Genomic DNA, 13263 nt, shown 5'->3' on the forward strand with positions numbered 1-13263 from the left:
GCCTGCTGGGCTGCGAGCGCACATTGGTGGCTCATGTCCAGCTTTTCATCCACCAAGACCCCCAAGGCCTTCTCAGCAGGGCTGCTCTCAATACCTTCATCCCCCAGCCTGCAATGATACTGGGAGTTGCCCCAACCTAGCTGCAGGACCTTGTACTTGGCCTTGTTGAACCTCATGAGGTTCACACAGGCCCACTTCTCCAGATTGTCCAGGTCTCTCTGGATGGCATCCCATCCTTCTCGCGTGTCAACCACACCACTCAGCTTGGTATCATCTGTAAACTTGCTGAGGGTGCACTCAATCTTGCTGTCTGTGTCACTGATGAAAATGTTAAAACAGCACTGGTCCCAGTACGGAACCCTGAGGGACACCCCTTGTCACTGGTGTCTGTTTGGACATCAAGCTGTTGACCATTACCCTCTGGCTGCGACATTCCAACCAATTCCTTATCTACTGAACACTCAACCCATCAAATCCATATCTCTCCAATTTAGAGAGAAGGATGTGATGGGGGACTGTGTCAAAGGCCTTACAGAAGTCCAGATAGATCACATCCATAGCTCTTCCCTGTCCACTGATGTAGTCAGTCCATCATCGAAAGCCACCACAGGTCAGGCAGGACTTGCCCTTAGTGAAGACATGCTGGCTGTCTCAAATCATCTCCATGTCGCCCATGTACCTTAGCAGAGCTTCTAGGAGGATCTGTTCCATGATCTTCCCAAGCACATAAGTGAGGCTGACAGGTCAGTAGTTCCCAGGGTCCTACTTTCTACCCTTTTTCCAGGGACTTCACCCGACTGCCATGACCTTTCATATATCACAGAGAGTGGCATGGCAATGACATCAGTCAATTCCCTCAGGACTCTGGGGTGCATGTCATCAGGTCTCATAGACTTATGTATGTTCAGGTTCCTCAGGTGGTCATGAACCTGATCCTCCCTTACAGTGGGAGGGGCTTTACCCCTATGGTCCCCATCTTGCGGTCCATCAACTGGGGAGGGGCAAGGAGAGAGGTTGTCAGTGAAGACTGAGGCAAAAAAGTTGTCGAGCACCTCAGCCTTCCCCTCGTCTGTTGATACGAGGTAACTATTCTTGTTCATCATGGGAGCGTATGCTTTCTCTGACCTTCCTCTTCTGGCTGACATACCTGTAGAAGGCCCTCCTGACCCCATCCCTACATAACCGGCCAGCATCCCTGTACTCTTCCCAAGACACCTGTCCCTGCTTCCACTGCCTGTGCAGTTCCCTCTTGCTCTTTAGTTTGACCAGCATGTCTTGAGTCAGCCATGTCGGTCTCTTCGCTTGCTTGCCTGATTTCTCGCACCTGGGGACTGAGAGCTCCTGCGCTCCATGGAAGGCATCCCTAAAGATCTGCCAGCTCTGCTCTGCTCCCCTGTCCCTGAGGACCGATTCCCAGGGGGTCCTACTGACTAACTCCTTGAAGAACTAGAATTTGGCTTTCCATCACAGATAACAAAACCTTCAGCTGGGTCTCTCAGAAACATAACTGGTTTGTTGTATACCAGTTAGTAGTTATAAAAATAAAACAAATACTAAATATTTTAATGTAGTTCCTTAAAAACAAAAAATAGTGATAGATCACAGACAGACAGATCTCAAAAGTATATAAATTTTCTTCTTAATTAATCCTAAAAAAAATCTATAAATGTGTCTAAGTGTTTAATTTTTTTTCTATTGTTGACATGCCATGAGAGCCATCTTTGGAAACACCACAGCTGTTTTCCGGACGTCTCCACACTAGGACAAGAAAGGATGAGAGTGATCAGAGAAAGATGCTTCTTACTTCTCTACCTTCAGGCATGTGTTTTGTTCCAGCACACTGATGGTAACAGCATAGGTACAGTCTCAGTGGAAGGGAACCACAGAGGAGACAGTTGTGTTGTCCTACTGTGAGTAAAACGCAGAAGATTAAGACAAGATGCAGAGACAGACAGTTGCTTCACAACAAGCATCAAACCCCAGGACTGCCCTCTAGTAAGCTTCTGTCAGCTTGTAGACAACTGTCATTACTAATACACAATATTACTAAATCAGTCCCTCTATGGTTTGGGGGAGGGGGATGTTTGGAGTGTAAGGGATAACCAAGCTGACTGACTTTACAGAAATCTTCATTGTTTAATAGACAACGTGAAGTAAGCTGCTATTTCAGTAGGTTCAACAATTTCCATTGACAGAGGGAAAAATGTTCATCTTTGATTATAATTACAGGTGTCTACATTTGAAATATCCCTTAAACATTCTCCTGTTTTCTATTCATTAGTATTTACATTCTTAACACTCTCATTTTCAACCTATGTCCTAGACAACATCTCATTACTTCCTAATGAGAACAAAACTACAATGTTTAATGTATTTCGGTATACAATCTCAGTAACACTGACAAAACCAAAAAAACGAGTTGATGAATGTCTGATTTGGAAAATCAGTTTCTCAAAGCAGGCAACAAGATTGCACTAACTCCTTTGTGAGTCCAGGGAAGTAAAAGATGATAATAAATTTTTATATTTTCAATTGTTAGCCAAAAAAAACCCTCAAAAAATTATCATTTGTCTCTGGGTTATTTAAAAGAAGACATGTCTCATGATATGCACGGTTGTTAAATAGGAATTTTGTTTAGAATCAAAGAATGCTTTGGGTTGGAACAGACCTTTCGCGGCCATCTGGTCCAACCCCCCTGCAGTGAGCACGGACATCTTCAACTGGATCAGGTTGCTCAGAGCCCCATCAAACCCGGCCTTGGATATTTCCAGGGATGGGGCCACCACTACCTCTCTGGGCAATCTGTGCCAGTGTTTCACCACCCTCACTGTAAAAAATTTCCTCCTTATATCTAGTCTAAATCTACCCTCCCTTAGTTTAAAGCCATTATTCCTTGTTCTATCACAACAGACCTTGCTAATAAGATTTTCCCCATCCTTCCTATAGGCCCCCTTCAGGTACTGGAAGGCTTCTATAACAAGACAATTCACATTCCATGGAGGAGCTTTTCCACAGAATGATACTACCCAGAAACATACTCTTGAAATTGCACTCTGTATTTAGCTTTCTGGGAAACATATTTTTGTAAGAGAACCACATTCAAGATCTGAAAAACAGAGAATCTACCTTCCAAAGGATTTTTGAGTGATACCAATATCTTTTAGAACAATTGTAATTGAATATTTGACTCACCAAAAGTTTCAAATATATATGTAATTTGGCTTTAAATTTTAAATCTCAAATCAAACTGCCTTAGGCTTTGTCCTTGGTGATAAAAAACAAACTTAGTCCACAGGCTGTCCAACATCACAGGCAGTAATTAGCATTCTGTAAAATCCTAGTCCAACACAACAGTTTACAGTGTTTATAGCGAGGTAGCAAAATTAGAATAATACTGTTCAACCAGAAACAGTTAACCTTGCTCTGACTATTGGACAGTGAAATTAGGAACTTGTTTTCACTGTTCAGAGAAAATTTTTGTGTCAGAATTACTAATATACAGTGACTTCATAAGATAAGTGAACAAGCAAAGATATATGTATTTCACGTCACTGCAACTTCAGGGAAGAAAATAACAGGAAGCATAACACCCCCCTCACTGCAAATACTACAGATACCTGATTTCTGCATCACATTACATAGAGGTATTTCTGTATTTCCCAGTTTTTAAAAAATACTGGACTTCTCAGATTTGCTCTTTTTTTACATTTCAAGACAATTTCCGTATGCAACTGAAGCAAAATGCGTATATGTGTTGAAATTAACTGGAAGCATTTACTCAAAGCTTTGAGGGTTAAAACATATCCATTCAATATTTTATACTACTAAAGTTTCTATTTCAGTGAACACAAAATTTAAGAAACCATTATTATACTGAACTTGAGGGTTTTCCTGTGCCTTTGCAGGTAGAAACATGAATGCTTCCTCTGGAGCTGCAAAAGCATTTCTGAAGAGAAACATAGGTGAGATTCTTGCTGTTCTTCAGGCTCTGTTACTCATCCTTACAGAGATTATAAGACTGGAGTCTTGTAGTGAACTTTTAAAACCCACACGCAGTAATCTCTTTTCCAGAGCATCTACTGTCCTCTCTATTTTTCTTGGGAAACTAAGACTTGTCAATATGCCATGATTTAAAGATTTTCCTTCTAAAATGAAAGCAATTGTACTCAGCTGTACAAGTAAAAGCAAGCCTTGATGTCTACACAGAGATTTGCAACGCACAGCAGGTATGCCAAAAAGGGAAAATCTGATGGAATTGAGGGGAAGGTAGGGGAGACGATACAATAACATCAGGAGGGAGAAAGGACAACTGACAATTTTTCTTGTCTAAATCAAAACTATATCTATTTTGCTATTTTAAGAACATTTTACAGCTGTTCTTAATGTATTTAGACCATCATTGCACTCATGAAATAAGAAAATGCCCTTTATAGTGTCATTTAGAATAGGCCTTAAAACAGTTAAACGACTATTTTTTTTTCAATCAGATAGTTGCAGTGAAATCCACAAATCCTACCAGGTAGTGAGAAACTGGAGGAGCATTTACTCAATGCAGTGTTTGATTCTTCCTTTTTCAACAATCCTGCATTTTTAAATGTATATAATAACAGTATTTTAAATGTATGTCCCCCACATTGCCTACCGGAAGCAGCAACCAAATACCATATTACAATCACAGAGCTAAACAAGGAAAATAGCATAACTTAATTCTCCATGACTTTTGTTAAATATCGTACACATATTAATATTGGGGGGGGATAATTTTTTTTAGAAAACCTTTTCTTACCTAAAGGCTACAGAGGTGATCCACTGCATTTAAAGTGTACCTACCAGACCCGAAGAGTGCATAAAGGTACACATCAGGCAAGATGGGGAAAATCATGTAGCACTTAGAAGTCTGAGGTTACACAAAAAATAACAAAGTTTTTCTTATACGAGGCACACTAGTAAATTATTTCTAAACTGGACTTCTGATAAACTCATTCAATTGTACGTTCTTAAATCCTGAAGCATACAGATGTAAATGATACAGAAGAGTCACTGCTTTTACACTGGACCTAAAAATTAATCATTTCATCTTTCTGCCTCTTCATTTGAGCAGTTAGTCGAATTGCCTGGGAAACAATCTGAACTCTCAGCGACCTTTGTTATCCAAACAACACATCCTCAGTGGTTTAGAGCAAAGTAACTACTCAAACCTTGAATCAGGACAGTCTGGACAGCATAAAGAGTTCTATCAATTCTACTTTACTCGGTCAGTATGCTGTGAAAAGTTTTGGTTAGCATTAATTTCTTGAACTATTTTTAACTTGTAGTAGACTCATAACGAATGCACAGAACCCACCAGGAAAAAGCTGCCACAGGAAATGGAAGATACAAATAGCAGCGTCTCTTCTATCAGTCTAATTAGCAACAGTACTGTATCTAAGGTGGAATTTCGTAAGCTCATATCCTCCCTGTTTACAAATTTACACAAAAGGCAAGAAAAAGAACAGAGCTTGTCACATTACTGTAAAAAAGAAGACTGCTAGCACTCCAATAATTGTTTATCAAAGGCTATTTAATCAATTTAATTGCAGTACAAAAAAAAAATCATGCCGGATTTCCATTATTTATTATATGTGGAGTGACTCGCTAAAGTACTTGGAAAGATTTACTTCCAAGTGGTCACCTACTTAGATCAAGCACTAAATCACAGACTCTGTGATGGTGTTTGTTTAGGTGGCAGCAGTTTAGCTGGCCCAGCCTCAATGGCCCCTTACTGAGATCTCTGTGTGTGTGGCCCATTTTGCACTGCAGCTGGCTTGACACACAAGTCCCACTGTATACCAAACCCATTGTTATTTTAATGTGACTCTTAACAGTCTACTTTGCCCTCACCACCCTAAAAACAGTTCCTAAGGGCAGAGAGCTGAATGCCCTACGGCAAAGCCACCTGTCATAAGGAAGATAAATCACAAAGCACATCAGAACTTTTTAAAGGCATAGTTTTTTAGGCTCAGCTACATCAGGCTGAGATACAGCTAGAACAAGTATTTAAATAGCATTTTATCTTTTTGATCACTGTTTCAAAAAGCTAATCAAGAAATTACTAAAACCCTTATGGACTTCACTTATACTAGATTATGATTCTTATTCCGATACTTCTAAAATTATATGCAACTATGACACTGCAAAATAAATCCGTTATGTAGATATCTCCTGTAATTCAGATACGAATTATTTGTGACTTGAGGAAGTTTTCCATTCATTCAAAAAAAAACATCAGGACATAAGTAGACTCACTGATTACGTAAATCTTATATATACATCATTATTATATATTAATCATTATAAACACTTATAAAAGGATTTGGAGATATAGGTTTGGTTTACTCAAGCACTGTTCTGACTAGATGAGTTGCAAGCATTTATTTTTAAGCATCTAGCTCTGGTGGTAGACATCAGTTCATGGAAGGAAGCTACCTGTTCATCAACTAAACAACAGGTGAATTAGATTGTAAATTGCAGTCTTCTGAATCACTATTAAACAGGAGCTGCGAACAACTCCCCTGATATTTATTAGCCAATGGTAAAAGCTATACAAAAAACTGTCAAAGGGATTTCACATCCGGATACTATCTGCCTTCCTACCCTCCCCTAAGTTGTTGCAGGTCTCCTTAGCCTTCAAAAGAGAGCTCTGGCTAACAAGTGTAATTGCAGCCTTAATAAGCCAGTAAAAAAGAGGGGGAAGCAATTTTAACGAACCACAGACAAGTTTGTACCTTTAAACTTAAGCACAAGCAAACAAGGGATAATTATTCTTCCTTATCAGCCAGGAAAGGAAAACCAAACTGATCTTCAAGGGCTTGTTTGTATACTTACCTGAATGAGGCGATGCTGACAATGACAACTTTTATTGCTATAGTGGAGATTCATGTCAGACTTACCACTGTCAAATGTTCCATCTAGACTACAAAAGACACAACAAATTTTGAACAACCAGTCTGTGGCACCTAATGAGGGATGATAAGCCTGTTTTCAAGAGGCATCTTGCAAAAACTACATCTTCCACCCCACTGCTCTTCAACTTGCACATCTGTCTTGTCTGTAAACACAAGTTCCTTAGTGAAGACATTCACTCCACCACAGATCAATGGAGCACACAGTAGTCTGGGCAGGCAAGAAGAGATTCACAGGTTTGAGGATGGCGAACACCTAATAAGTCATCTAATGTACTATACTGCCAATGCAGGATAGTTACTTACAGGGCATTTTCCATTCCTCTGTCCAGTCATTTTTAAGTGACTAACGCAGTGGGGCTGCTACCACTTCCTCTAGCAAACACTTCAGCAGTAAAACAACTCTCAATGTCAGAAAATATTTCCCAATAATATGCCTACATTTTCCTTTTCTTAACATCACTCCATTATTTTTATTTGCACTCCTGTAGACCACCCATTACAGTTCTGGCACATTAGTATATTTTAAGGAAGCAGATCTTTAGCAAGCTGCTCCAAAGAAGGCAAGAATTATTTCAAATACCACAGTTTAGTCCAGTTGTGGAAACAACAATTCAGTATTTAACACATTTCGTCATCATCAAGCGACTATTACCAGTCGCTAGTCTAAAATCACCTACAGATATTCTCTACCAGAAAACTGGAAAATAAATATGCAAGTGCAGAACTCAAAAAAAAAAAAAACAACCCACACCACAAAAAACACTATCTCAGAAAAACAGTCTATCGAAAACAGAGTATTTCAGATTTATACATTCACTAAGCCTTTGAAAATTACATATGCATCTATAAATCACATATATATAGTATTTCAACATTGGTTATTACCAAGATGAAAATTATCCTCATGAAGAGAAAAATCAAGTGACACGAGTGACATAGCTAACTTTACTTCACATTAGTCAATCACTAAATTACTGACCTGTAACACTGTAAACACTGCTTTTTAAGGCTTAAAATTTTAAACATTAACTTCTGATGCACTACCATATGAAAGCTTTTACTATTTATGACAAAACAGATCTGTTTACTAAGTTCCTAGTCCATATATGAAGCATGATAATTATGCGCAGAGTACGTTTCACATGTGCAGCTATTTACAAGAAACAGGGATCAACAGATAAAACAAGATGGTACACAGATGTAGCAGCACACTTCTCCCATATGGATGCAATATACCAAAAATATGAGTTGTAGTTTATCGCTCTTTTTCTGCTTTCTCGGACACATTCTCTTTGTGAATTAAAGTAACAAATAGTAGTATGACGTTTACTAATTTTAACTACTGTGAATTATAAATGCATCAAGAACGTTACTTGAGATTATTCATTTAAACTATGGTATCTACAAATCAATACGAATTTTCTTAACAAAGAGACAGAAAAAGTAGAAACTTGCCTTACAAGATGCAAGCATTTATCACTGTGAATTAAGATGCTTTTGACACGCTCATTTCAGTTGGGGTATACCCATGATGTACCTAAAACTCACAGACTTTTCAGACTGCAATTACTTGTAGACTGTGTAGATATCATTTGTAAATAAGGGCCCAGAACATAACTCAGCTGAATCTATGATGTATTCAGAAGAAAAAAGGCAAGTTATTTTGAAGAAATTCTATGCTTCCTTTTTGGTGAGAATTGGTGGTTTATCCAGACTGGATGAACTATGACAGAGCACTGCACTGGAAATCACTGGTTGAGATCAGTATAGATGACTTGGTGATCAACACGACGCTGCACATTGGTTTCATTAAAATTAATTAAAATAATCATTTGTGTATACAAGCATACATATACCTCTAACAAAAGGCATATGGATTTTCTAAGTGTATGAAATTTTTTCTTAGGCACCTGTGTACTCATTGGGTGAAAAATCTAGCAGTAATAGATAGCTGCATGAATTGATGAGCATCTTGTAGCTCACAAAGTCTAACAATGCATTTGAGAAGTATGGAGACTTTTTAACTGAAAAGTGTTAAACACATTAAGACTAAGCAAAGCATTCTGTACTCAAACACAATCAATCACACCTTCCTGCATACTTTTCTGTAATCTTCTATTATACATCAAACGATAAAAACATTGGTTTAAGAACAATGATCTTCTAATTATTCTTGATAATGTAATGGACTTTTCTCACAATGGTGATTAACAATATAATGGGGCAGGAGAGGAGAAATAAGGAACTTGAAAGTAGAATTATGTGCCCTACTGTCAAAATTGGAAATGATGGCTCCTTCTCCTTTACGCCCACATTTTTAAACAAAAACATGAAGACTACCTACATTTCTCAGTTTGACTGCATGCAGCACATGTAATAAAAGAAATGTAGTACAGTTTAACCAGAAGCTCTCCTCTCTTCATGCACATGCATAGCCATCGTCGTCCAATCCCCCCACAGCCTGCAACACTCTTCCCAAGACTGGAAAGGTTGTAATTTGCATGCATATACAGTTGCTGAAATATTAAATGAGGAAAAAAAAATACTCATAATGACTAAACAAAAGATGTACAGACAAATATCCAGTTAGAAAAATAAGTACTAATAAGAGATAAACACTGAATTTAAGTCACGTTTAAGTTGCAGAGTAGTTTCTCTAGGCTTCCTCTGTGACAACTGTACATTTAGTTGAATCTCACTCTGCCCTCTGGATGTACAAAGCCCAGGAAGATTAATTTCCTAATCTGATGCTAAAAGATATACACTATGAATACTTTCACAGAGTATTTGCAAAATGCTTGAAACATATTCTGTTATACACCTGGAAGCTGTTTGTAATGTTGACAATGGCTTTGGCAATTTTATTTGTAGGCATTAGTTTAGTACAGGAGGGAACAAAAAGGTGTATTTTCACCCAATAAAACGACATCTTTTCTAAAATACTCTTTTGACACCCAAAGCTCAAAGCATGAATAGCAATCAGGACACTTTGTACTTCCAGTGTCTTTCGCCAGATTATTACTTTCCCAAATTGGCATAAAGATGTTTTCATATGAATTAAGTTTCTCGTAAGCCTTAATTGCTGGAAACATATATTAGGTGGGCTCACATATATTAATATATTTTCCCTTAATAAAAACATACTATGTATTTCATCTGTCTGGTATTTAGAATATATTATGTGTGACACAGACAAGAAAAACAGAATTCTTAAAATTACAGCTCTTATTTTCTAAGTAAAATTCAGTCCTAACCTTGCAATCCTGCTGTAATACAGTACTTTTGTCCTAGACCCTTTGTAAACAGCACTCAGTCCTGTGTGCTCACAAGAAGTGTCAAGAAGGGGGTGTAGAGCCCATTAAGGCCTTGGGTGAACACCCAGAAATACTGACAATGCAGATTGGAAGACTTCCGTCATCTAACTTTTGGCAACTCAATCAAGAGCCAAACTGTGTCTTATATTTCCTATATCGCACAAGGAAAAAGGCCTATAATGAAATATTCTTAAGTCGAACTTTGCACCACTGAATCTCTCCTTCTCTGCTTACCAAAATGAAGCCAGAACTGTGACAATAAGCACATAAGTGAGCTGCTGCTGCTAAGGTAGTATGAATGCCCATCCTCTTTAAAGTGAATTTTTCCTAATCTTATCTAAGAGATACATACACACAAAGTATACACATACTCCCATTCCACGTTTGTGACCAGCAGCTATACTGCATTCTTTGCCTATTTCCAATTTAGAGGAAAAAAGTATTTCTGCCCCCCACTTCCAACAGACACATCCTAGAGAAGTTCTTTGTTTTGGTCTGGTTTTTTGTTACAAGTCAGACACCTCTGCTAGTTCCTTAAAAGGCGATACCTGCCAATTTGATTAACCAAAAGAGAAGCAAAGCACTTCCCAATGGTCTGAAGAGGAAACCTTTTAAAACAAAGCAGGTAGGACAATCCCTAGACACTTTTCTCCCAGACACATCTCCATGCTAGATTTTTTCCCCAGGAAAAAAACTTACTGGCCAGAGACATTTCTACTCTTCTCTATCTGCAATCTCATCTCCATTCTCTCCCCATAATTTTATTCCCCTCAGCAATGCCTGATTGCAGAACTGTGCTCTGAATTAGACCAGCACAATTTCAAATCAGTGCTTTTCAAACCCAGGGTGTCTCACTGATGTGGCTGAGTGGTCAGTCAGCTCAACTGCTATCCTAGCACAACTGAAGTGGTTGACAAACCGTGGGAAAGGCAAAGCATTAATTTGGGGGGGGGGGGGGGGGGGGACTAAAAACAAGGAGGAATATTTTAAATTAGTTTCTTCCCCAGAAGAATACTCACAACCTGAAATACCCAAAAGTGTCTAGAGATAAAGATTATACTGGCTTCTTTCTTGCTTTAAGACGGTCCTTTCCTTTGCAGCCAAGAAACCAACATGGAATCATATTCCCAGTTGAAATTTGATGCATTTCCAAGCAGGAAGCAATTTCAGGGTTAGCTTCCAAAATATTTAAAGTAATAGAAAAGCTCATATTAAAAGTGGGCTTTCACATTTGCAAATAATCTTACTTAAACTTTGTTTCCTAGTTTAGGTGAGTAGAGAAAGAGAACAAAGAAACAAAGCAGAAATGCATTAGGGGCTAGAATTTCCAAAGGGAAGCATACCTCCCAAGTTAGGAATTAAGAACAAACTTACAGCTGATGGAACACACCACCTTAATGCTAAACTAAATACTAAGCACATGTTCCAACATGTAGACATATCCTGCTTAAAAAAAACCCCAAAACCATAAATCATAGAATCATCATAGAATGGTTTGGGTTGGAAGGGACCTTATAGACCATCTCATTCCACCCCCTGCTGTGGGCAGGGCCCCCTTCCACCAGCCCAAGGGTGCTCAGTGCCCCATCCAACCCGGTCCTGAACACTGCCAGTGAGGGGGCAGCCACAGTTTCTCTGGGCAACCTGTGCCAGGGCCTCACCACCCCCACAGCAAAGCATGTCTTCGTAATATCTAATCTAAATCTAACTTCTTTCAGTTTAAAACCTTTACCACTTATCCTGTTACTACACTAATCCAAAACTTTAATAGAGAAGTAACACTCTTATCCAGCAGCATTTAAGAAATTAACACAGAAATAGTTCTATTGATACCAGATTTTGATAGAAAAATCACAGACTTCTTTCTAGTTTAGCCCGTGGCAGAGTTCACAACATTCATTCAAACTGAAACATGTATCACAGGTCTACTTGTTTTTCAAGAACCTAATAAAACACAGAAATGTACCAAGAAGGTCCTTCTCATAGTCTAACAGTCAAATTAAAACATTTAATTATACTTACAGTGCCATCTTTTAGATTTCTTTCATAGGAAAAGTGACATTCCATATTTTCTTCATCTCTTGAAATCGCAAAGTTATATTTCCCAGCTGATTCTTCTCCAGCTACCAATGCTTTCTTCAGTTCTTCGACATACTTTTCTCTATTCATTTCCATGTCAGCAGCCTCCCTAGAAATTTCAGCTTCAGACACTATCAGAAAGAAACACGTGAGAATATATACTCATATGTGTGTGAACACGTATATCTATTTGTACGTACATACAGACACACACACACCGTAACGGATAGGCAAACACTAGACTACTCGCTGCTCTACATACATCACTGTGCCAGACACTGGAAATGTAGCGTGAATACTGTTTTTCATAAGAATCAAGTTCTGTCCCTTTTTTCCTGTATGAAAATGGTTTATTGCTACTAGTCCATAATTCTACTTGCCTAACGTTATTCTGAATAACTGTAACCTTACTACAAAGAGTGGAATGTTTTAACTATGATTTATTGTGCCCTCTCAGTTCTCACTGAAGGCATGTAATCTAAACCTTGTAAGACAACAGATGCAACTGTCTCCTCACACATTCTTGATCTAGTTTTCCAAGCTTGTAACTTATAACCTTAAAACAAAATAAAATGTCAATTTACAAATGAAGCTACACCTAGGGACTTGAGAACCTATGTTTTACTGTTCACATTCAAGAACCTTTGCCTTGAAGATGAAGAATGGTTGAATACAATACAGAACAGGCCAATAAATATGTAATGTCTTGAAGAACTATGATAGCCTTTCCTGCCTGTTTCTGATCATTTTCTTCTCCCTAAATTTTCTTCTCATTAACCCTCTTGATAAGCTGCTGTTTCAGTTTGACTTTTCTTTCAGCAGGACTAGCAAGAAACAGTTCTTGGTTTTACCACATGGGTCTCTGGTTAATTTCCTTTCTTTTTATTTTAGTCTACATACTGTTTCCTCAGTACATTTAGAGATCA

The 13263-nt window shown here is 38.4% G+C and overlaps 1 protein-coding gene across 5 annotated transcripts in view; it reads right to left on the reverse strand.

Annotated features, from left to right (window-relative positions):
* The window catches only part of XRCC4 (X-ray repair cross complementing 4), a 192679-nt gene that overhangs the window by 151656 nt on the left and 27760 nt on the right, over positions 1 to 13263 (reverse strand). For 4 of the 5 annotated variants that reach the window (XR_012761948.1, XR_012761947.1, XM_075411597.1 and 1 more), the window contains exon 3: positions 12281 to 12468. Coding sequence is in view for 2 of the 5 variants with exons in the window: in XM_075411597.1 (XP_075267712.1) it covers positions 12281 to 12468 (188 nt within the window). In the remaining 3 variants the exon portion in view is untranslated. The remainder of the gene's footprint in view (positions 1 to 12280; positions 12469 to 13263) is intronic. The other variant, XR_012761949.1, reaches the window with a different exon arrangement.

Source organism: Opisthocomus hoazin, chromosome Z (assembly GCF_030867145.1).
Source record: "Opisthocomus hoazin isolate bOpiHoa1 chromosome Z, bOpiHoa1.hap1, whole genome shotgun sequence".
Taxonomy (NCBI): domain Eukaryota; kingdom Metazoa; phylum Chordata; class Aves; order Opisthocomiformes; family Opisthocomidae; genus Opisthocomus; species Opisthocomus hoazin.